Below are 25,375 nucleotides of genomic sequence, written 5' to 3'. Positions count from 1 at the left end.
GTCATGTGGGACTGTGAAGCCGTGATGTCATTGGCTGACAGAACCTGGGTCCTGGTTGGCTGTTGACCTCTAGCTCCGCCCTGAAGGCGGAATATAAGAACCTGGAGTTCTCCCCTGCAGGCCAGTCAGCTACTGAACTGCGGGGAACAAGTCACGCTTAATAAAACCTCATCAACTTCATCTCTATTCGTCTCTCGTGAGTCTTTGTGCGCGACAATTTATTAAGCGTGCTTAAAAGAACTATGGAGCTCAGGATCATCCCGGAATGCCTGAGGATCAGCCCCAACGCAGTGAACTCAGCAGCAGTTTTCAAACACTGGCAGACTTGTGTCGAGGCCTACCTCAGTACGGCCCCCAGCCGGGTCACAGAAGACCAGAAACTACAGGTCCTGCACTCGAGGGTAAGCCCGGAAATTTTCCCTCTCATCGAAGACGCAGAGGATTACCAGACGGCGTTCGCAGCACTAAAAAGCATCTATGTTCGCCCAGTGAACCAGATCTACGCACGCTACCAACTCGCAACGAGACGGCAAAGTCCCGGAGAATCGATAGATGATTTCTACGCCGCGCTACTAATTTTGGGACGGGCCTGCGGCTGCCCGCCGGTAAACGCGATGGAACACACGGACATGTTGATGCGTGATGCTTTTGTGGCTGGTATGAACTCTTCCCAAATCCGCCAAAGACTTTTAGAAAAAGAGTCGCTAGGAGTCTCAGAGGCACGGGCCCTTGCAGCCTCACTAGATGTGGCCGCGCGAAACGCCCGCGCCTATGGCCCCGACCGCGCAGCAGCCCCTTGGGCTCTGTGGACCCCCGTCGCGACAAAACCCCCCCCCCCCCTCCCATCCCACAGGCTTGCGCGGTTCAGACGCCAAGTTGTCCCGGGGGAGCCCGCTGCTATTTCTGCGGCCAGGCGAAACACCCCCGGCAGCGCTGCCCGGCCCGCGCAGTGACTTGTAAGAGCTGCGGGAAAAAGGGCCATTTCGTGGCTGTGTGCCGGTCCCGGGAGGTCGCCGCGGTCCCCGGCGAACAAGGATTCCTGCGCGCTTCTAACGCTCCCCAACCCCCCCAGCGCCCCATGTACGACCCGCAGGCGCAACCAGTTTGGGTCCCGGCCACCGCTGTCCAGCGCTCCATGTACGACCCGCAGGCGCAGCCAGTTTGTGTCCCGACTACTGCTGTCCCCGGAGAACAAGGCGATCTGCGCATTTCTGACGCTCCCCAACCCCCCCAGCGCCCCATGTGCGACCCGCAGGCGCCGCCATTTTGGGTCCCGGCCACCACGAGGGGAGGAGGGGCGCCGCCATCTTGGGATCCCCCAGACCTGTGCGACGCAGGGGGACGGCCATTTTGTCCACCACCGCCGTCATCTTGTGACCCCCCAGCCATGTGCGATGCATGGGGGCGGCCATTTTGTTCACCCCCGCCGCCATCTTGGACGGCAACAATGGACCCCAGTGTCGACGGCTCCACGGAGTTCAAGGAAGACGCTCAAACACTATGATCACGTCTGGCCTCAATGACGCTGGACCAAGCACGGCCCCGGACGCTCCAGACGACGACAACAACGGTGCTGATAAACGGGCATGAGACACCATGCCTGGTCGACTCCGGGAGCACGGAAAGCTTCATCCACCCCAACACGGTAAGACGCTGTTTTTTGACCATCTGTCCCAGTGCGCAAAAGATTTCCCTAGCTGCAGGATCCCACTCCGTACAGATGAAAGGCTTCTGCATAGTGACCCTAACGGTGCAAGGGAGGGAGTTTAAAAACTACAGGCTCTACGTCCTTCCCCAACTCTGCGCGCCCACATTATTGGGATTAGATTTCCAGTGCAACCTGCAGAGCCTAACGTTTCAATTCGGCGGCCCAATACCCCCACTCACTATCTGCGGCCTCGCAACCCTCAAGGTTGAGCCCCCATCCTTGTTTGCAAACCTCACCCCGGATTGCAAACCCGTCGCCACTAGGAGCAGACGGTACAGCGCCCAGGACCGGACATTCATTCGGTCCGAAGTCCAGCGGCTGCTGAAGGAAGGCATAATCCAGGCCAGCAATAGTCCCTGGAGAGCACAGGTGGTAGTAGTAAAGACAGGGGAGAAGCAAAGGATGGTCATTGACTATAGCCAGACCATCAACAGGTACACACAGCTAGATGCGTACCCTCTCCCCCGCATATCCAACATGGTCAATCGGATTGCCCAATATAAGGTCTTCTCCACCGTGGACCTCAAGTCCGCCTACCATCAGCTCCCCATCCGCCCAAGTGACTGCAAGTACACAGCCTTCGAGGCAGACGGGCGATTATACCACTTCCTAAGGGTCCCATTTGGCGTCACAAACGGGGTCTCGGTCTTCCAACGAGAGATGGACTGAATGGTTGATCAACACGGGTTGCAGGCCACGTTCCCGTATCTCGACAATGTAACCATCTGCGGCCATGATCAGCAGGACCACGACGCCAACCTCCAAAAATTCCTCCAGACCGCTAAAGCCTTGAACCTCACATACAATGAGGACAAGTGCGTTTTTAGCACAAACCGGCTAGTCATTTTGGGATATGTAGTGCGCAATGGGATAATAGGCCCCGACCCCGAACGCATGCGCCCCCTCATGGAATTTCCCCTCCCTCACTGCTCGAAAGCCCTAAAACGCTGCCTGGGGTTTTTTTCATATTACGCCCAGTGGGTCCCCCAGTACGCAGACAAGGCCCGCCCCCTAATACAGACCACGACCTTCCCCCTGTCGACAGAGGCTTGCCAGGCCTTCAGCCGCATCAAAGCGGATATTGCAAAGGCCACGATGCGCGCCATCGACGAGTCCCTCCCCTTCCAGGTCGAGAGCGACGCCTCCGATGTAGCTCTAGCGGCCACCCTTAACCAAGCAGGCAGGCCCGTGGCCTTTTTCTCCCAAACCCTCCACGCTTTAGAAATACGCCACTCCTCAGTGGAAAAGGAAGCCCAAGCCATAGTGGAAGCTGTGCGACATTGGAGGCATTATCTGGCCGGCAGGAGATTCACTCTCCTCACGGACCAACGGTCGGTCGCCTTCATGTTCGATAATGCACAGCGGGGCAAAATTAAGAACGACAAGATCTTAAGGTGGAGGATCGAGCTCTCCACCTTCAACTATGAGATCATGTACCGTCCCGGAAAGCTGAACGAGCTGGCCGACGCCCTATCCCGCGGCACATGTGCCAACGCACAAATTAACCGCCTCCAAACCCTCCACGAGGACCTCTGCCACCCGGGGGTCACTCGGTTCTACCACTTTATAAAGTCCCGCAACCTCCCCTACTCTGTGGAGGAGGTCCGTACAGTCACAAGGAACTGCCACATCTGCGCAGAGTGCAAACCGCACTTTTTCAGGCCGGATGGTGCGCACCTGATCAAGGCTTCCCGTCCCTTTGAACGCCTTGGTCTGGATTTCAAAGGGCCCCTCCCCTCCACCGATCGCAACATATACTTCTTGAACGTGGTGGACGAGTACTCCCGTTTCCCCTTCGATATCCCCTGCCCTGACATGACAGCGGCCACAGTCATTAAAGCACTTAACACCATATTCACACTGTTCGGTTGCCCCGCATATGTCCACAGCGACAGGGGGTCCTCCTTTATGAGTGACGAGCTGCGCCAGTTCCTGCTCAGCAACGGTATAGCCTCGAGCAGGACGACCAGCTACAACCCCCGGGGCAACGGGTAAGTAGAGAGGGAGAATGGCACAGTCTGGAAGACCGTCCTACTGGCCCTACGGTCCAGGGACCTCCCAGTTTCACGGTGGCAGGAGGTCCTCCCGGACGCTCTACACTCCATCCGGTCGCTACTGTGTACTAGCACTAACCAAACGCCGCATGAGCGCCTCCTTGTCTTCCCCAGGAAATCCTCCTCTGGAACGTCGCTGCCGACCTGGCTGGCGGTCCCAGGACCCATCCTGCTCCGAAAACATGTGCGGGCGCACAAGTCGGACCCGTTGGTCGAGAGGGTTCGCCTCCTCCACGCGAACCCGCAGTACGCTTACGTGGAGTACCCCGACGGCCGACAGGACACGGTCTCCCTGCGAGATCTGGCGCCCGCCGGCAACACGCACACCCCCCCGACACCAATCACCCCCTCCCTGCCACCGGCGCACCCCGCGAGCGCCCCCTTCCCGGGGGGATCGGTCCTCCTCCCAGGTCCGACCAGAAGTGAAGCGGAAGCAGAAACCGTAAGGCTCCCGGAGACGACAACACGGGAACAAGCACCACCACCGGGGCCGAGGCGATCAACGAGGACGACCAGACCGCCCGACCGACTTGTGGCATCAATGTAACACTACTATATTGTGGACTGTAACGAGAACGTTTTCTTTTTCCCCCTTTTACTGTAAATACTTCAAAACAAAAAAAACCCTCTGTACATGCAAAAGTTTTTCCTCCCAGGACCAGCCTTGTAAACCCTTACCACCATACGAAGCACCACCCCGCCGGGTTCATTTTTAACAAGGGGTGAATGTGGTAGTATGCATTAGGGGTCATGTGGGACTGTGAAGCCGTGATGTCATTGGCTGACAGATCCCGGTTCCTGGTTGGCTGTTGACCTCTAGCTCCGCCCTGAAGACGGAGTATAAGAACCTGGAGTTCTCCCCCGCAGGCCAGTCAGCTACTGAACTGCGGGGAACAAGTCACGCTTAATAAAGCCTCATCGACTTCATATCTATTCGTCTCTCGTGAGTCTTTGTGCGCTACATGTAGTAAAGTCCCAACAATGTTACTGCACCCTTCCTATTTCTTAGCTCTACCCATATTGCCTCAGTGCTCGAATCCACCATCGTGCCCCCCTTAATCACAGCTGTGATATCATCTCTGACCAGTAATGCAACTCCTCCACCCCTTTTACCTCCCTCTCTATCCCTCCTTAAGCATCCATACCCTGGGATATTTAGTTGCCAGTCTTGCCCTTCCCTCAACCAAGCCTCAGTAATACCAGTAACATCATATTCCCAGGTACTAATCCAAGCCCTAAATTCATCTACCTTACCTGCGTCAATTGAGTACTCGTCAATCACATTCAGGAAGTACGTGTTGCGGTCGGTGGAGGGGAGGAGGCCTTTGAAGTCCATGCTGAGGCGTTCAAAAGGACGGGAAGTCTTTATCAGGTGCGCTTTCTCTGGCCGGTAGAAGTGCGGCTTGCACTCCGCGCAGATTTGGCAGTTCTTGGTGGCTGTCCTGACCTCCTCCATGGAGCAGGGCAGGTTGCGGGTCTTGATAAAGTGGAAAAAGCGAGTGACACCCAGGTGGCAGAGGTCCTCGTGGAGGGCTCGGAGGTGGTCCACTTGTGCGGTGGCACATGTGCCGCGGGATAGGGCATCAGGAGGCTCGTTTAGCTTCCCGGGATGATACAAGATCTCGTAATTGTAGGGGGAGAGTTCGATCCTCCACCGCAAGATCTTATCGTTTTTTTATCTTGCCCCGCTGTGCATTATCGAACATGAAAGCAACCGACCGTTGGTCAGTGAGGAGAGTGAATCTCCTGCCGGCCACGTAATGCCTCCAATGTCGCACAGCTTCTACTATGGCCTGGGCCTCCTTTTCGGCTGAGGAGTGGCGGATTTCGGAGGCATGGAGGGTACATGAGAAGAAGGCCACGGGCCTGCCCGCTTGGTTGAGGTTGGCCGCCAGAGCTACTTCAGACGCGTCGCTCTCGACCTGGAAGGGGAGGGACTCGTCGATGGCATGCATCGTAGCCTTTGCAATGTCGGTTTTGATGCGGCTGAAGGCTTGGCGGGCCTCTATCGACAGGGGAAAAGCTGTGGGTTGGATCAGGGGACGGCCTTGTCCGCATAGTTGGGGACTCACTGGGCGTAGTAACTGAAAAACCCTAGGCAGCGCTTCAGAACCTTGGAGCAGTGAGGGAGGGGGATCTCCATAAGTGGGCACATGCGCTCAGGGTAGGTGCCTATAACTCTATTTTGCACCACCTGGCCGAGGATGGCTAGGCGGTCGGTGCTAAACACGCATTTATCCTTGTTGTATGTAAGGTTAAGGATCTTTGCGGTCTGGAGGAATTTTCAGAGGTTGGTGTCGTGGTCCTGCTGGTCATGGCTGCAGATGGTGACATTATCGAGATACGGGAATGTTGTCCCGAAACCGTACAGGTCAACCATTCGGTCCATCTCGCGCTGGAAGACCGAGACCTCGTTGGTGACACGGAAGGGAACCCTTAAGAAGTGATAGAGCCGCCCATCTGCCTCTAAAGTAGTGTATTTGTGGTCACTAGTGTGGATGGGGAGCTGGTGGTAGGCGGACTTAAGATCCACCGTGGAGAAGACATTGTAATGCACGATCCTGTTTACCAGATCGGATATGCAGGGGAGAGGGTACGCGTCCAGCTGCGTAAACCTGTTGATGGTCTGACTGTAGTCGATGACCATCCTATGCTTCTCCCCGGTCTTTACCACCACTACTTGAGCTCTCCAGGGACTGTTGCTAGTTTCAATGACTCCTTCCTTCAGTAGCCTTTAGACCTCTGACCTAATAAAGATCCGATCCTGGGCACTGTACCATCTGCTCCGTCGGGTGGCGACGGGTTTGCAATCCGAGGTGAGGTTCGCAAACAGGGAAGGCGGGTCGACCTTAAGGGTCGCGAGGCCGCAGACAGTGAGGGGGGGGCATAGGGCCGCCGAATTCTAAAGTTAGACTTTGGAGATTACACTGGAAGTCTAAACCTAGGAGTGTGGCCACGCAGAGTTAGTGAAGGACATAGAACCGGTAATTTTTAGACTCCCTTCCCTGAACTGTGAGGTTTGCTACACAAAACCCCTTTATCTCTACTGAGTGGGAACGGGAGGCCAGGGAGATTTTTTGATTAACGGGGTGGACGAGTAGGGAACAGCACCTTACCGTGTCAGGGTGTATGAAGCTCTCCGTGCTCCCAGAGTCGATTAGGCAGGACGCCTCGTGCCCATTGATAAATACAGTCGTTGTGGCAGTTGAGAGTGTTCGAGGCCGGGACTGATCCAGAGTCACCGAGGCTAATCGCAGCAGTTGAGTGTTCTCTTCGGGCAGTGTGTGGTCAGCCGAGCTGGGGTCCTGGGGGTCCATCCAAGATGGCGCCTCCCATTCGTCGCACATTGCTGGGGGTGCACAAAATGGCGGCGCCCATCCATCGAACGTGGCGTCCGCGGGACATGATGGCGGCGCCCGGGGTCCGCATGTGGCCCTGGAGTAGGAAGATGGCGGCGCTCGCTGGCTGCATGGGGACCGTGGAGAGGTTTGTGGTGGCGGTCTGCATTCGCCGCCAGAGACCGTGGCACCCGCACGGGCCTGGCATACCACCACGAAATGGCCCTTTTTACCGCATCCCTTGCAAGTGGATGCGCGGGCCGGGCAGCGCTGGCAGGGGTGCTTGGCCTGCTTGCAAAAGTGGCAGTGGGGCCCCCCGGGGCTGCCAGGCCACCTTGCAGCTCAAGCTTGTGGGGAGATGAAGGATGTCTTGGGGTTGGCTGCGGAGCGGTTCCACGCTGCCCAGGGGTCGGGAACATAAGCGCGGGCGTTTCTGGAGGCCACATCCAGGGAGCCTGCAAGGGCCCGTGCCTCCTTGAGACCTAGAGTGTCTTTTTCCAGCAATCGCTGGCAGATTTGGGAGGACAGCATACCTGCCACGAAAGCGTCCCGGACCAAGTGTTCTGTGTGTTCGCTCGCCGAAACTTGCGGGCAGCTGCAATTTCTCCCCAACACCAGGAGTGCACGGTAGAATTCTTCCAGCGATTCCCCAGGGATTTGTCGCCTCGTTGCTAGCAGATGTCGGGCATAGACCTGGTTTACCGGGCGAATATAATGTCCTTTTAGCAGCTCTATTGCTGCATCAAAGTCTTCCGCTTCCTCGATGAGGGTGTAAATCTCCGGGCTCACCCTTGAATGCAGGACTTGCATTTTCTGTTCTCCCGTGGGTGTGTTTTCGGCCGTCCCGAGATATCCTTTAAAACACGCCAGCCAGTGCTTGAAGATTGCCGCTGAGTTCGCCGCATGGGGGCTGAGTTGCAGACACTCCAGCTTCATTCGGAACTCCATCCTTTTCAATCAAGCTTATTAAATTGATGCACGATCAATGACCACTAAAGCGAGGTTGTAGTCCAACTGAAGGCTTTAATAAGCTAGATGTTTCCCCCAGCAGCTCAGGTACAGAATGAAGGCTGCTGGGGCGGCACGGGCTCTTATACCCTGCCTAGCAGGGCAGAGCTACCATACAGCTTGACCAATAGGAAGCATACAATATCTACCAATTGTGTTCCAGCATTACCAGGTACCGTAATACCTCTACACAGACTACCACAATTATATTAATTATCAATCTGTAAATCCGTCCAATGCACATCAATGGCAGGGGTTAAGAGATTCCTGGTCAGCCATGTGGTTTAAACGTTGGAGCTTCTAGCATAACTATTCATCGCTCCAGCCTGCAACATGCATGTAAAAGTTGCCACAGCAACTCAGACTCCCTGAGTAAACTATAACACACCACCGACCACTGTGACAAGTGACACAATGAACCTATTAAAAAATCCACTTGAGGGAGTAGGTGGTTAAAACATTGAGCTGTCACTGAGTTTCAATCACTTTGGGATGAATGCATCTGGTCTCTCCCCTTGCGATATTAAATGAGTTAGAATTCTCAACATAATTCCCAGTCAACATTGGGTTAGTTCAAACTGCGCATAATTTGGCACTGAATTGATAATCTTATTCATGAGACCATAAGACCATAAGACAGAGGAGCAGAATTAGGCCACTCAGCCCATCGAGTCTGCTCCGCCATTCAATCATGGCTGATATTTTCTCACCCCCATTCTCCTGCCTTCTCCCCATAACCCCTGATCCCCTTATTAATCAAGAACCTATCTATCTCTGTCTTAAAGACACTCAGTGAATTGGCCTCCATAGCCTTCTGTGGTAAAGAGTTCCACAGAGTCACAACCCTCTGGCTGAAGAAATTCCTCCTCATCTCTGTTTTACAGGATCGTCCCTTTAGTCTTAGATTGTGTCCTCTGGTTCTAGTTTTTCCTACAAGTGGAAACATCCTCTCCATGTCCACTCTATCCAGGCCTTGCAGTATCCTGTAAGTTTCAATAAGATCCCCCTCATTCACCTAAGCTCCAACGAGCACAGACCCAGAGTCCTCAACCGTTCCTCATACGACAAGCTCTTCATTCAAGGGATCATTCTTGTGAACCTCCTCTGGACACTTTCCAGGGCCAGCACATCCTTCCTTAGGTAAGGGGCCCAAAACTGCTCACAATGCTCCAAATGGTGTCTGACCAGAGCCTGATACAGCCTCAGAAGTACATCCCTGGGCTTGTATTCTAGCTCTCTCGACATGAATGCTAACATTGCATTTGACTTCCTAACTGCCGACTGAACCTTCACGTTAACTTCTGGAGAATCTTGAACAAGGACTCCCAAGTCCTTTTGTGCTTCTTATTTCTGAAGCATTTCCCCATTTGGAAAATAGTTTATGCCTCCATTCCCCCTTCCAAAGTGCATAACCTCACACTTTTTCACATTGTATTCCATCTGCCACTTCTTTGCCCACTCTCCTAGCCTGTCCAAGTCCATCAGCACCCTCCCTGCTTCCTCAATACTACCTGTCCCTCTACATATTTTTGTATCATGTTGCAAACTTGGCAACAGTGCCTTCAGTTTCTTCTTCCAGAGCGTTAATGTATATTGTGAAAAGTTGTTTCCCAGCACCGACCCCTGAGGCACACCACTAGTCACTGGCTGCCACCCTGAAAAAGACCCCTTTATCCCCACTCTCTGCCAGTCAGCCAATCCTCTATCCACACCAGGATCTTACCCTTAACACCATGGGCTCTTAACTTTGTTAACAGTCTCCTATGCGGCACCTTGTCAAAGGCCTTCTGGAAATCTAAATAAATCACGTCCACTGGTTCTTTTTTGTCTAACTTCCTTGTTACCTCCTCAAAGAACTCTAACAGATTTGTCAGGCATGACGTCCCCTTGACGAAGCCGTGCTAACTCAGTCCTATTTTATCATGCACTTCCAAGTACTCTGCAATCTCATCTTTAATAATGGACTGTAAAATCGTACAAATGACTGAAGTCAGGCTAACCGGCCTATAATTTCCCGTCTTCCGCCTCCCTCCCTTCTCAAACAGTGGTGTTACATTAGCCACTTTCCAGTCCTCTGGGACCCTCCCTGCCTCCAGTAATTCCTGAAAGATCCCCACCAATGCCTCCACAATCTCCTCGGCTATCTCTTTTCAAATCCTGGGATGTAGTTCATCCGGTCCAGGTGATTTATCCACCTTCAGACCTTTCAGTTTCCCAGAACCTTCTCCTCAGAGATGCCACTACACTCACCACTGCCCTCTGATTCTCCTGGAGCTCTGGCATCACTGGTGTCTTCCACTGTGAAGACTGATGCAAAGTAACGATGAAGTTCCTCTCCCATTTCTTTGTTTCCTAGTTTTACTTCTCCAGCCTCATTTTCCAGTGGTCCAATGTCTATTTTGCCTTTCTCTTACCTTTTATATTTTGAAAAAAACTCTTCCTATCTTCCTTTATATTACTAGCTAGCTTGCACTCATATTCCATTTTCTCCCCCCTTGTGCTTTTTTTAGTTGTCCTCTGCTCACTTTTAAAGGTTTCCCAATCCTTTGGCTTCCCACTAATCCTTCCCACTTGTGCTGTTCTTGACTTCCCTCGCCAGCCATGGATGCCTCGGCCTCCCCTCAGCATGTTTCGTCCTCCTTGGGATGAATTTCTATTGTACCTCCCGAATAACCCTCAAAAACTCCTGCCATTGGTGTTCCGCTGTCTTCCCTGATAGGCTCCTTTTCCAATCAACTCCGGCCAGCTCCTCCCTCATGTCTTTCTAGTAACCCTTATTTAATTATAATACCGTTGCATCTGATTTTCTCCCTCTCAAACTGCAGAGTGAATTCTATCATAATGTGGTTACTGCTCCCTATGGGTTCCTTCACCTTAATTTCCCGAATCAAGTCTGCCTCATTACACATCACCAAATCCATAATTGCCTGTTCCCTGGTTCTCTTTCACAAACTGCTCCAAAAAAACATCTCTTAGGCATTCCACAAATTCCTTTTGCATTCAGTTTTCAGGAATTATGAGCTTGGTTAGTGAGTGAGAAAGGTGTTTTTTAGCACCTGTTCTTTAGGTGATGTGAATGCCTTAAGAGCTCCAGAATACCACGCATATCTGTGTGGACATCATGTTGGTACAGGAATTAGTGTGGTACAAATGTCTGTTGAATGTATTCAGAGCAGTCAAATCATGAAATTAGTCAGTCTACAAAGCTTGAGTTGACAAAAGCGGTGGCATTTTGGACTTCAACGTTACACCCTGTACAATGTCTTAACTTTGCACAGCTTAAAATGTGTCAGTAGAAGGAATAAACTCCACAAGCACTGCTTAAAGAAATCATCAACTACTTACAGGTTAGTTGTTGATTTCTTCTGGCAACTGTAATGATTCTGCAAGTGTTTGTTATGTTCTATAGTCGCTTCAAGTTGCGTCAGTGGTGTGGTCTTCTTTTTCCATCGAGAATTTACAGTGCAGAAGAAGAACATTTGGCCCATCAAGTCCACACCAACCCCTGGAAAGACCTCCCCACCCAAGCCCACACCTGCACCCCATCCCTGTAACCCAGCAACCCCACCCAACTACTTTGAACATTAAGGACGATTTAGAATGGCCAATCCACCCAACCTGCACATCTTTGGACTGTGGGAGGAAACCGGAGCACCCGGAGGAAACCCACACAGTCACGGGGAGAACGTGCAGATTCCGCACAGACAGTGACCCAAGCTGGGAATTGAACCTGTGACTCTGGTGCTGTGAAGCAACAGTGCCAACCACTGTTCTACCATGCCGCCCCAAGGCTTCTGAACAAATGTTACACCCAGACATGAGTGCAGTTGTAGGGATTCTGGAGTACAGCATGACTTGGAGAATGATCAGAGGGTGTGTAGAACAGATTGAGCAGCTGAAATAGAGGGAAGGAGGAGGGAAAAGAGCTGTCAGTAGAATGCCTTAACCGCCCGTAGCGTTAAGTGAGCAATTCTCCGACCTGAACCTCAGTGAGGAACAATGGGCTGGATTTTCCGTTTCAGCGGTTTAGTGCCGGCAGGAACGGAGAATTCGCGGACCTTTTACGATGCCAAAATCGGCGTCAACCCCTCACCGATTCCCGGCTCCTGTGCCGAAGACGGCCGGAGAATGGCCAGATCCCTGGCCTCGCATGCGCATGGCGACGACCTGCAGCGGTCACGCCGTATAATATGGCGCCGGCTGTGCACAGACCCGACCTGCCATCTGCAACCCGACAGGCCACCCCACAGCACTCGCAGAAGCCCACCTGTTCAATGGCATGGATCCTGGCCGAGTGTGGCGGCGCTGGACCCAGTCCGCAACCGCCACGCTGGGTTCCCGACAGCTGAGACCACACATGTCCCGCGCAGTTGGGAACTCGGCCCATAGGGGCGGAGCGTTGTGGAAGGGCCTGCCGATGACACCCCAATGCATTGCAATGGCGCCTGACAAAATGTCGCCATTTTGAAGGAGGCGGAGGCTCGCAGATCGGCGTCAAACCGGCCCCGATTTGGGCATCGGGGTGCATTCTCCGCCCGATCGCGGATTACGATATTGTCATTGGGCACGGAGAATCCCGCCCAATATGTCAAGCTCTGCACCTCAGTAAGGACACTCTTACTGAAACTTATTGCCTACTGCAGCCACAATTGCAACCTCGGATCTGGGTAAGGAAAACATTGCTAACGGCCATGAAGATGACTATGGTGAATTTATTTGTGTCTGATACTTTCCAGCTGGAACTGGATACATTTGCAAGATTTCACAATTTGCCATTTATTGTTGCATCAGGGAGTCATTGAGGCCTTCAAGAGAGCTAACTACTTGGAGGCGGCGGTGGCATAGTGGTATTGTCACGGGGCTAGTTAACTAGAGACCCAGAGTAATGTTCTGGGGAACAAAGTTCAAATCCCTCCACTGCAGATGGTGACATTTTGGACAGCACGGTAACATTGTGGATAGCACAATTGCTTCACAGCTGCAGGGTCCCAGGTTCGATTCCCCGCTGGGTCACTGTCTGTGTGGAGTCTGCCCATCCTCCCCGTGTGTCCGTGGGTTTCCTCCGGGTGCTCCGGTTTCCTCCCACAGTCCAAAGATGTGCAGGTTAGGTGGATTGGCCATGATAAATTGCCCTTAGTGTCCAAAATTGCCCTTAGTGTTGGGTGAGGTTATTGGGTTATGGGGATAGAATGGAGGTGTTGACCTTGGGTAGGGTGCTCTTTCCAAGAGCCGGTGCAGACTCGATGGGCCGAATGGCCTCCTTCTGCACTGTAAATTCTATGAAATTCTATTAAACTTCATTTCCATCTTGTTTGCCAGAGATAAGCAAGTGCCTGGCCTCGTGAATATTACAGCTTTTCCCATGGTGTAGGGTACCATTGACTGGAACATAGGACATAAGAATTTGGACTTGGGTGCAGGAGAAGGCTATTTGCCCCTTTGAATCTGCTCCACCATTCAATAAGATCATGGCTACCTGATTTGGTTGTAGTTTCAGTTCCACTTTCTTGTCTGCTCCCTCATAACATTTGATTCCCTTGTCTACAGCCATATTGCTTTGCAGGTGCCACAGGCCCAACTCTGCCTTATGCCAGACATGAACATGAATCCACTCTCTTAACATTCTGCTGGTTTGTGATCGTAGGCAATGAATCATTCAGTTTAATGCTCAGTATTCTGGAAGCAGTCGTGATAACTTCATTAATCTACTGTAGCTACGTTTGAAGCCCTATGGTGAGGCAAAGGGTGGATATTGGAAGCCAAGGGCTGTCCACTGACAACATGCCTAATGACCAATGCGCAACCCATATACATGTGGAAAACATGCATACAAGGCAACTCAGGCTACTACATAAAATGCGATTGAGTAGATTACTTGGGTGCTTAAACAACATCTCGGCTGTTTAGACCTCTTCGGACAGCCCTGTGTTACTCAACAGAGTGTCAGGGATCTTCATGGTCTGCTGTATACTGCACAGTCTCAATGTCATGAGGGGCCAGTCTTTCCATCAACTGTATATCAAACAGCTGTGGACAGTAGGGGGGGAAAGAGGAAGGGAGGAGGCAACCTAGACAGTCCCTTTCATGCAAGGGGGCTGGAGGAAAAAGGTGGGGAAGTCTTGCTACAACTGTACAGGGTATTGGTGAGACTACACTTGCTTATTTAAGGGATATATTTGTGTTTCAGGCAGTGCAGAGAAGGTTCATTGGGCTGATTCCTCGGATGAAAGGATTGTCTTGACTTATGAGGAAAGGCTGAGCAGATTGCACCCAGTTAATGAGAAGTGATTGTATGAATCTTAAAAGATCCTGAGCGGGCTTGACAGAGTAGATGCTGAGAGAATGTTTCCCCCCGTGGGAGAATCTAGAAATAAGGGGCTCAGTTTCAAAACAAGAGATTTTCCAATTAAGGCGGAGATTAGAAGGGATTTCTTCTCTCCGAAGGTTGTTAATTTTTGGAATTTTTTATCCCAGAGAGCAGTGAAGGCAGAATCATTGAATATTTTTACAGCTGAGCGAGACAGATTTTTTGTCTGCAAGGGAGTCATGTGTTTTTTGGTGGGGTTGGGACAGACAGGAAAGTGGAGTTCAAGCCACAATCCGATCAGCCATGGTCTTATTGGATGGCAAAGCAGTTTTGAGAGTCCAAATGTTCTACTATTTCTTATGTTTTTATGACTGGACTATTCATGAATTTATTCAACTGTAAAACAGTTGCCATAACCCCAGCTCCCAACATATTACTTTTGCCCTGTCAATGATCATAACAGCACCAGTTTGGACACAATGCAAGAATAGAGGCCACCACCCAGGTTGAATGGAGTGATTCGAGTAGGAGTCAACATGTCGTTAGCTCCTAGTCTCTGCTATACTTTGTGCATGTTATGGTTTACCAACAAATACTGCTGTTCACCCTTACAAGCCTCTGAACCTCTTTGTGAGACCTACTGAACAAACCCTTACAACAAAGATCATTCAAGTTGCAATCAATAGACGTGGGGTAATTAGGCCCTTTACTTCCACACCCATTTTCAGGGGCTTTCCAATTTAGCCTTGAGACGTTTATTCTTCAGTAGTTTTTCTGAGTGCCCAGTTCAGAATTGGGTATCTTTGTGAGCAGAGCAGAGCGTGATTATCTGGCCCTGGCTGTGCTATGCATGACCTTAGTGCTAAAAGTGAGAAATTACACTTGTGGAATCACATAGATGAGATCAAATATACATCAAAATATAAAAAAGGAATTTAAAAATTGACTTTTCTGTTTGTTAATTTATTCACCCTGTTTGGTTTCCACAGGCCCACATAAAAGTAAGCCCAACAAAATGTGGTGTTACAGCAACTAAGGGATCGGATGACCACAAAAAACAGTCAATAGAATGTATTTTAAATGCAATATTACCTCCAAGGTAAGAAGATTTGAGGGTACTTCAAACAGTATTCTTGGGTGCAGTCAAATTAATTTCGACAAATTCTTCTAATATTTGTAACTGTTCTCCCGTAACATTGCAGATGGAAAATGTATAATTAAAAAGATGGCCCTACAAAAACGCAGTGGTTTCTGGATTGGCACTAGCTAAGGCAGGATTTGGTATGAATCAATTATTATTTCATACAAATTATTTCACAATCAGGTAAATGTACAGAGCAAGTTATAACAAATTGGAAAACCTTGGGCTGGATTTTCAGATTCTGGGGCTATGTCCCCACGCCGGCATGTGAACAGTGGTGTTTTACGCCAGAAAAAATGGCATACAATCGGCACCAATTCCCCGTTTTGCTGGGGGCATGTCGGCAGCATAGAGCACCCGGCTAGCTGCCCATACGGCCCGAAAATTGCCGGGTCATGGCTGCCCATGCGCACGATGTCAGCCTGCAGCAGCCGCGCCGTACTACATGGCGGAGGCCGCTCGCGGACCCGGCCCATGAAATAGTGCCCCCCTCGCTTAGGCCGGCTCGCGTGCCCCGCGCCACCCCCCCCCCCCCACAGTGCCCCCAGTGCTTAATAAAGTCCCCCCCCTAGCCCACTGACCGGCCTTCCCCCGACTGTGGCGGCGCTGGACTGAGTCCGCAGCCGCCACGCTGAGTTCCCGATGGTTGAGACCACATGCCACCGACGCCGTCGGGAACACGGCCGGTCGGGGCAGTGCATTGGGGTGGGCCGTACTCCTTTGGAGGGGACGGAGCATCGCGAAAGCGGCGCCACCCCCAATTTGGTCAGGAACTGTGATTGTCTGGCCGATTGCTGAACGCGATTTCAGCCCCTTATCTCTGCATAATAATTTAAAAATTATGAATATGCTGTACTTTTTGATCATCATAACTTTTATGTATTCCAATGATACATTCCTTCTCCCGAGTTTCTGTTTTTTATTAGACCTACCTCCTGCTGTCCAATTGCCTGCCCAGCATCCTTTAGAAAAATAGGTTCCAGTATCAGATTTCAGTAAAACAAACTCTCATCTTTCCAAGTAGATTCTGCTTGTTTGTCTTGACAATAGAAGAATGAGAGGTGATCTCTTTGGAACACTTTAAATCCTTAGAAGGCTTGACAGGGTAAATGCTGAGAGGATGTTATTATGACTACCACAAGGAAAGAGTCCACACTGAGTTGCAGGGTTAAACAGTAGGTTCATTGCATTGTACAGCAGAGCCCTGAACAGCGCGTCTCATCCGAGTGAGAACCGGCTGGCTTTATACCAGAAGTCCTTGGTCACTCTGCCCTCTTCAGCGGGAGAATGTGTATTCTCCTAGGGCTTCTGGTAAAACCAGATCCCAGATGCCATAGGCTTCGGCAGGACCCGGATATGACATCCCTCTCCTGCCCCCCCCCCCCCCCCCAAAGTGTAAAGGACCGCCCATCAGCCTTTGACAAGAGGGAGGAGGAGAGACCGAGGGAGAAGAAGGCCGACGAACCCTCTTCGGTGCAGGCAGAACACCAGAAGACCAGGATGGGGCCCCAGCGGGACATTGTGGTAGGTCAGGCGGTCCCTGTGTGACTGGCCCCCCACCGGACACCCCAGGAGGCTCGGACTCCATCTTGGAATCTGGAGAGGCCATAATCGACAGGTGGTCCAGGGGGCGGGTGCATCGCGGTCCTGCAGGCCTACTGGTCCCTGGTCTTGGATCTTCTGGAATGGGACCTGGCACCGGTTGCAGACACAACCGGTGTGCCCGTAGATTATATAAATGCCGCCGTAACTGTTGGGTCCCTACCACAACCCGATAGGGCACCAGACCAGTCTGCCGAAGCACAGCCCTGGAGAGCCAATGGGCACCGAGGGCAAAATTCCAAACAAAGACCTCGAACAATGGGATAAAACAATGGGTCAGAGGATACGGAGCAGGGCCGGGTGTCTGCTGATCCTGGGCACAGCGCACCTTCGCCCCGATATCCGGGAATAACAATTCTCAGTCAGTGAGGAGCCGTCGGCCCGTGAGTAGCCCCGCTGATACTACTCTGGGCACTGGATGTGGCATGGTCCTGCACGTAAACAAGAATCTGGCCAAGCGGATGTCCAAGGATCCTGCTGTCTGCTTGTGGAGGCACTGCTTGAAGATTTGAGCCAACTCGTTAGATGCTGGGCGATATGGGGCTGTCCTCACATACTGGATGGTCCTGAAAAATATCAAAATGTCTACCCTCGTGAGTGACGGCCTGTTGTGCGTTATTAGGACCTTAGGGATGCCATGTGTGGAGAAAGAGAGACGCATCCTCTCCACCGTCTGATTAGTGGTTATGGTCTTCATCCGATGAACCTCTCACCATTTGGAATGGGCGTCCACTAATGGGTCAGCAACGCCCGGCCCTATTGGTGGCCCAGCCACTCCCAGGGATGGAGAGGTGCGGCGGTGGGGAGTCACTTCTGTTCCTGACAGATGGGGCATTGCTGCACTAACTTTTTGATGTCAGCATTGAGTCCCAGCTTCCATATATATATAGCTCCTCCCCAGTATTGACACCTTGGTCACCCTGGGTGCCCCTTGTTCCAGTTCCAAAGAACGAGCGCCTGGCCTTTAGCCGGGATCACAACCGGCGTGCCCCACAGCAGGATCTCGTTGTCAATGTTAAGCTTGGACATCCTGGTAGAAGGACAGCACAGTGGCGCAGTGGTTAGCACTGCTGCCTACGGCGCCAAGGACCCGGCTTCGATCCTGGCCCCAGGTCTCTGTCCATGTGGAGTTGGCACATTCTCCCCATGTCTGTGTGGGTTTCACCCCACAAACCAAAGATGTGCAGGGTAGGTGGATTGGCCACGCTAAATTGCCCCTTAATTGGAAGAAAGTAATTGGTACACTAAATTTTTTTTAAAAGCCCATAGCTCCCTGGGCAACTGTTGATGTCGACCACCCTTGCTGAAGAGGTACCACACCTGGGCAAGAAAGGAATCCGTCCGGGTCCAGTCACAGATACGAGATGCGGTGACTGGTAGGGAATCCATAAAATTCACCACCAACACGGCCACTACCTTGTTCGCTGAGGTGCTGGTGAGGTTTTAACCGGTAGGGGCAGTTGGCTCAGCGCATTGGCATGTGCTATCTGAGTCCCCGGTTGATGCTCCAAAGAATACTTGTAACCGGTAAGCAGCAGAGCCCACCGCTGGATGCGTGCTGATGCTATGGGCAGACTCGCCTTATCTTCGCGAAAAAGACTCAGGAGGGGTTTGTAGTCCATAACAAAAGTAAAACAACGACCAAAGATGTATTGGTGGAAATCTTTACAGGACAAACCACCGCCAACCCCTCCTTCTCTATCTGCGCATATTTGTGCTCAGCTGCAGTGGTTCAATACCATCTGTCATCCAATGGGCCAAGATGGCCCTGACACCGTAAGTCAATGCATCGCAAATGACTATCAGGGGCTTACAGGGGTCATGGTGGGTTAAGACTCCAGATGAGGATGAAAAGCCACCTCTTGGGCCGCACCTTAGAACCAGTCCTGCTGTTTCTTCAGCACGGTAGCATAGTGGTTAGCACAATTGCTTCACAGCTCCAGGGTCCCAAGTTCGATTCCCGGCTGGGTCACTGTCTGTGCGGAGTCTGCACGTTCTCCCCGTGTCTGCGTGGGTTTCCTCCGGGTGCTCCGGTTTCCTCCCACAGTCCAAAGATGTGCAGGTTAGGTGGATTGGCCATGATAAATTGCCCTTAGTGTCCAAAATTGCCCATAGTGTCCAAAATTGCCCTTCGTGTTGGTTGAGTGGGGTTACTGGGTTATGGGGCTAGGGTGGTGTGGGCTTGAGTAGGGTGCTCTTTCCAAGAGCCAATGCAGACTCGATGGGCTGAATGGCCTCCTTCTGCCCAGTAAATTCTATGATTCTATGATTCTATGATTCAGAAGGAGGTGCAGAGGGGCCAAGCTGCCGCGAGGTTCAGGACGAACTTTCCGGAGTAATTCACCAAGCCTAGAAATGAGCGGAGTTCCATCAGTCCATCACAGCGGGGACCAACTATATGGTGCACACCTTGTCTACCATCGGGTACCACTCGGCACGGCCAACGCGGTAGCCTAGGTAGATGACCTCCTTTCCGGAGGCAGGGTATACTCATACAGGACGCGCTGCTTATTGATGGTGACATATTTTCATTAGGACTGATCCAGTGTCAGCTGCAGGTAGACGATGCTCATATTGAGCTTGGTGAATGTGCATCCACCAGAGAGTTTGGCATAGAGATCCTCAATGCGGGGCATGGAGTATCGGTCCAACCTGGAGGCAGTATTAACCATCAGTTTATAGTTGCTGCAGAGGCGTATGGTTCTGTCTGGTTTCAGAACCGGTGTTATGGGACAGGGTTTAGAGAACCCAAAAGTGTATCATGGAGTTCACCTGACCCTCAACTTTTAATAGATTGTGGTATGGGGAGCATCCGTCCCACTCCACAGGTGTGGTCGAGCAGAAATGGAAAAGTATTTTTTAAAACAAAACAATGTTTATTCTATGAACTCAAGTTAACTTTTTTAAAACATACAGTGAACATCTTAGCAACCATCAATTCAAATACAACCCCCAAAGACTACAACACTAAGTAAACCTTCAAGATTTCCTTTTTAACATCCATACAACTTAAAAATAAAACCTTTGTCAGAAGTGCATCAGATTGAAGTCACTACTGAAAACATTTATAATTCTGAATTCACCAAATGATCAAGAGATAGTCTTTTGACGGCAGAGAGAACAGCAGTACACCTGCTTGGTCTGACTTCAGCTCCAACATTGAAAACAAAACTAAAAGACACCCTGCAGCAAACAGTCTAAAACGAAAGTAAAAAGCTGACAGACAGCCCAGCTCCACCCACTGTCTGACATCACTGCAGTAGTAAACACCCATTTTAAAAGGTACTCTCACTACAGATATTTATATACACATCCATTTATAAACACCCATTTCTTAAAGGTACTATCACATGACACCTCCCCACAAGAAAAAGAAATAAGCCATCAACTTCAAGATGGTTTCATTTTTCACCTTCTCACTATCCTTTAAGAAATGCACACAGTAAATATACTTTTTTGTTTCAAAAAACAACACACGCAAACAGGTATAATAATATAGTCCATTTTATTTTTTTCGTTTTTCTTCCTCCAACTGAAATCCTTCTCGATTGACAGTCTCTCTGAACAAGAAGGTCTCTGCACAATCCATCCATTTCTCTACGCCTCGGCATGTCTCTTTAAAGTCAGATACTTTATTTCAATCTGATCACAGAGACCCTTGTAATTCTCCAACACAGGAGCATTGGTTATCACAGCTATCAGGCAGTCAAATGCCTGTTGAAACTCCGCTGTCCACTGAAATGTTCGACGTTTCTTCAGCAAGTCCATTAGTGGAGCAACCACACACAAAACTATGGCACAAATGATCGATCAAATCCACTCATGCCAAAAAATTGCATTATTTCCCTTTGTCTCAAGAGTATTGAAAACTCCTCAATAACTGTTGGTTTCACATCCGTGTGGCCATTCGACCCTGTCCGATTGTATGGCCAAGGAAAGTGACTTGGGCTATCCCAAATTCACTTTTGGCTAGGATTAGCACCAAACCTTCCTCCTGAAGTCGATCGAATAACTCCATCAGATGTTTTAAATGTTCTTTCCATGTCTGGCTGAAAATTACCAGATCGGCGATGTCTACCGCACAGTTGGGTAATCCTGAAAGGACTTTGTTAGTTAACCGTTGAAATGTGGCTGCTGCGTTTTTCATGCCAAATGGCATAACTTTGAATTGGTATATGCCATCTGGAGTCACAAAAGCTGAAAACTCCTTCGCCCTTTCGGATAAAGGCACCTGCCAGTAACCTTTAAGTAAATCCAGTTTGGAAATAAAAGCTGATTGTCCCACTTTCTCAATGCAATCCTCCAAATGTGGGATAGGATAAGAGTCCATTCTTGTAACTGCATTAACCTTTCTCTCGTCCACACATAACTGTTGGGTACCATGTGGTTTAGCTACCATCACTCTGGGTGAGCTCCATTGGCTGCAACCCACTATGCCATTTTTAAGCACACTCTCAATCTCTTTGTTAACCTGCGCCAATTTTAAAGGGTTAAGTCTGTATGGATGTTGTTTGATTGGAACAGCATTTCCCACATATTCATCAGGTATAGCCATTTTAGTACTTCCCAATTTATCTCTACAAACTTGCCCATGTTATATCAATAACTCTTTCAGGCCAGTTTGTTTTTCCTCTGGAAGGTAACTCAACAATTTATCCCAATTTTTAAGAACATCCTCATTTTCCAATTTAATTTGAGGTAAGTCAAATTCACAGTCATCTGGATTTGGTTCGTCACTTTGAGTTAGAATCATTAAAACCTCCTTTTTCTCTCCTTCCCTTTCAAAGTACCTTTTAAGCATATTCACATGACACACTCGGTGAGTCTTCCTTCTATCTGGTGTTTTAACCACATTATTCACCTCACTGAATTTCCTTTCAATCTGATAAGGTCCACAAAACCTAGCTTTTAAAGGTTCACCTACCACTGGTAACAATACTAAAACTTTATCTCCCCTGGCAAAACTACGAATTTTGGATTTCTTGTCCGCTACCCGTTTCATCACATTTTGTGCAACTTTTAAATGTTGTCTAGCCAATTCACCTGCCCTATTTAATCGTTCCCGAAAATTTGACACGTTATCCAATAATGTAATTTCCGATTTATCACCCACCAATTTTTCCTTAATCAATTCAAGTGGTCCTCTTACCTCATGACCAAAAATTAGTTCAAAAGGACTAAATTTGGTTGACTCATTAGGTGCATCCCTAATTGCAAACAGTACGAATGGAATTCCTTTATCCCAATCCTCTAGATAATCTTGACAGTAAGCCCTCAACATTGTCTTTAATGTCTGATGCCACCTTTCTAACGCTCCCTGTCATTCTGGATGGTACGCAGTTGATTTAAATTGTTTATTCCAAAGCTATCCATAACTTCTTTGAATAACCTTGAGGTAAAATTCGATCCTTGATCAGATTGTATTTCTGTGGGTAGTCCATATCTGGTAAAGAATTTAAGTAACTCCTCCACTATCTTTTGAGCTGTAATATTACATACTGGAATGGCCTCTGGAAACCTAGTAGACACATCCATTATAGTCAAAAGATATTGATTCCCACTTTTTGTTTTAGGAAGCGGTCCTACTCCTCTTGTCATAACCTGTGACTTTGCGACCTTGTTGCTACACAATCCGGCAAAATCCCAGGATATTCGTCCTTCAACACTTCAGTTGTCTGACTTTCCACTGGCTTATCAAGCACAGTAGGCATCACTCTCACCTGCGATCCAGCTATATCATTACCCAAGATAAACTGTATTCCTGGACAAGGTAGTTTCTCTATTACTCCTACTACCACTTCACCACTCTTCACTGAACTTTCCAACCTTACCTTATATAATGGAACACTACTCCTCTCACCCTGAATTCCACATATTACCACCTTTTCTGGCAACATTCTTCCCAAACTATATATCTCCTCATCTCTTACCATTAAAGATTGACTAGCCCCTGTATCTTTTAAAATTGTGACTTCTTTACCTGCTCCTCCTGATACACATGAGTAAACTTTACCCACACAAGTAAATTCTTTAAAGACATCTGGCACCTTCTTAACAATTACTTCTTGAACAGGCTGTACAATCGTTCGCACCTACTTCACTTCCCTTGGGCCTTCCTTTACCACTCTAACAAAACCCACTGTCTTATCCTGTGTTACCACATCAGCCTTCCCAGTGCTTTTCTTCAACCACCAACAGTGTGACTTTACATGGCCTAGTTTTTTACAGTGAAAACATCTGAAACTTTTCATTTCTTTTCCACCCTCCTGGATTTCTTTTGTAATCTGAGGTACACTCTCTTTATAGCTCGCAGGCGATCCTCCTGCACGTTGGCACACGTGCCGTGGGATAGGGTATCTGGAGGCTCGTTGAGCTCCCCTGGACGATACTTAATATCGTACGTGTAGGTGGAGAGCTCGATTCTCCACCTCAAGATCTTGTCATTTCTGATCTTGCCCCGCTGCGCATTATCGAACATGAAGGCGACCGACCGTTGGTCAGTGACAAGGATGAACCTCCTACCGGCTAGGTAGTGCCTCCAGTGCCGCACGGCCTCCACAATAGCTTGCGCCTCCTTCTCGACTGCAGAGTGCCGGATCTCGGAGGTGTTGAGGGTTCAGGAAAAGAATGCTCATGGTCTGCCTGCCTGGTTGAGGGTAGCAGCCAGGGTGACAGCTGATGCATCGCTCTCGACCTGAAAAGGGATGGTTTTGTCCACCGCGTGCATAGCGGCCTTGATGATGTCGGCCTTGATACGGCTGAAGGCCGACCGGGCCTCAGCCGTGAGGGGAAAAATCGTGGTCTTTATGAGTGGGCGGGCTTTGTCCGCGTATTTGGGGACCCACTGGGCATAATAGGAGAAAATCCCCAAGCACCGTTTAAGGGCCTTGAGACTATGGGGCAGGGGGAGTTCCTTGAGGGGGGCGCATGCGGTTGGGGTCGGGCTTCCACGAGGTAGCCGAGGATGGCTAGTCGGGTTGTGTGGAAAACGCATTTTTCTTTGTTGTACATCAGGTTGAGGGCCCGGGCGGTCTGGAGAAACTTTTCAAGGTTTGCATCATGGTCCTGCTGATCATGGCCGCAGATGGTGGTCCAAGTACGGGTAAGTAGCCCGCAGCCCGTACTGGTCCACCATTTGGTCCATCGTCCTCTGGAAGACAGAGACCCCATTAGTAACGCCGAAAGGGACCCTAAGGAAGTGGAAAAGCCGTCCGGCTGCTTCAAAAGCAGTATACAGGCGGTCTTCCGGCCGGATAGGGAGCTGGTGGTAGGCAGATTTCAGGTCGACCGTGGAGAATACCCTGTTATGTGGGTGAGGGGGTACACATCGAGCTGCATGAAGCGGTTTATGGTCTGGCTGTAATCCACGACCATCCGTTTCTTTTCCCCGGACCGGACTACCACCACTTGTGCCATCCAGGGGCTGTTGCTAGCCTCGATGACCCCCTCTTTCAGTAAATGCTGGACCTCTGACTTGATGAAAGTCATATCTTGGGCACTGTACCACTGGCTCCTGGTGGCGACGGGCTTACAGTCGGGGGTGAGGCTCACGAATAGTGAGGGGGGTGCAACTTTCAGTGTTGCGAAGCTGCATACCGTGAGGGGGGGCAAGGGTCCACCGAACTTCAGGGTCAGGCTTCGGTGGCTACATTGGAAATTCAGGCCGAGCAGCAGGGTGGCGCAGAGGTGAGGGAGGATGTACAGCTTAAATAAGGGCGTATTCGGCACCCTGGATCGCGAGATTCTCAATACAGTACCCCTTGATTTGGACCGAATGGGACCCAGAGGCGAAGGCGATGATTTGGGATGCGGGATAGGTGCGCAGGGAGCAGCGCCTTACCGTTTATGGGTGCGCGAAACTCTCCGTGCTCCCGGAGTCGAAAGGCAGGGAGTGTCTCGCCCATTGATCTGGACGAGCGTCATGGAGTTCCGCAGGTGCTTTGGCCGTGACTGGTTGAAGGTGAGTCAGAGTCACAAAATGGCCGCCCTGTCGGTCGCATGTGTCAGGTTTAGAAGATGGCCACCGCAAAGATGACCGTCCCCATGACTCGCACGAGGCCGATTGAAAGGGGCATGTCCAGCCGGCGCGCAGCCACGTTGCGGGGCCTGCGGGCCTGTGAGCTCGATTTTCGGGTCTGTTGGGCTTTTTGTTTCTGGGCCTTGGGCCTGGTCAGGAAGACCCTCGCGAAATGCCCCTTTCCGCCGTCGCTACAGGTC

The 25,375-nt window shown here is 50.4% G+C and overlaps 1 protein-coding gene across 2 annotated transcripts in view; it reads left to right on the top strand.

The window, feature by feature from the left end:
• The window catches only part of LOC140411704 (axonemal dynein light intermediate polypeptide 1-like), a 106,285-nt gene that overhangs the window by 23,475 nt on the left and 57,435 nt on the right, over positions 1 to 25,375 (top strand). For both annotated transcript variants that reach the window (XM_072500726.1, XM_072500724.1), the window contains exon 2: positions 15,405 to 15,514. In XM_072500726.1, the coding sequence (XP_072356827.1) occupies positions 15,405 to 15,514 (110 nt within the window). The remainder of the gene's footprint in view (positions 1 to 15,404; positions 15,515 to 25,375) is intronic.

This window comes from Scyliorhinus torazame, chromosome 4 (assembly GCF_047496885.1).
Source record: "Scyliorhinus torazame isolate Kashiwa2021f chromosome 4, sScyTor2.1, whole genome shotgun sequence".
Taxonomy (NCBI): Eukaryota; Metazoa; Chordata; class Chondrichthyes; order Carcharhiniformes; family Scyliorhinidae; genus Scyliorhinus; species Scyliorhinus torazame.
Note: the sequence above shows the minus strand (reverse complement) of the source record. Positions and strands in the feature narration are given on the sequence as shown.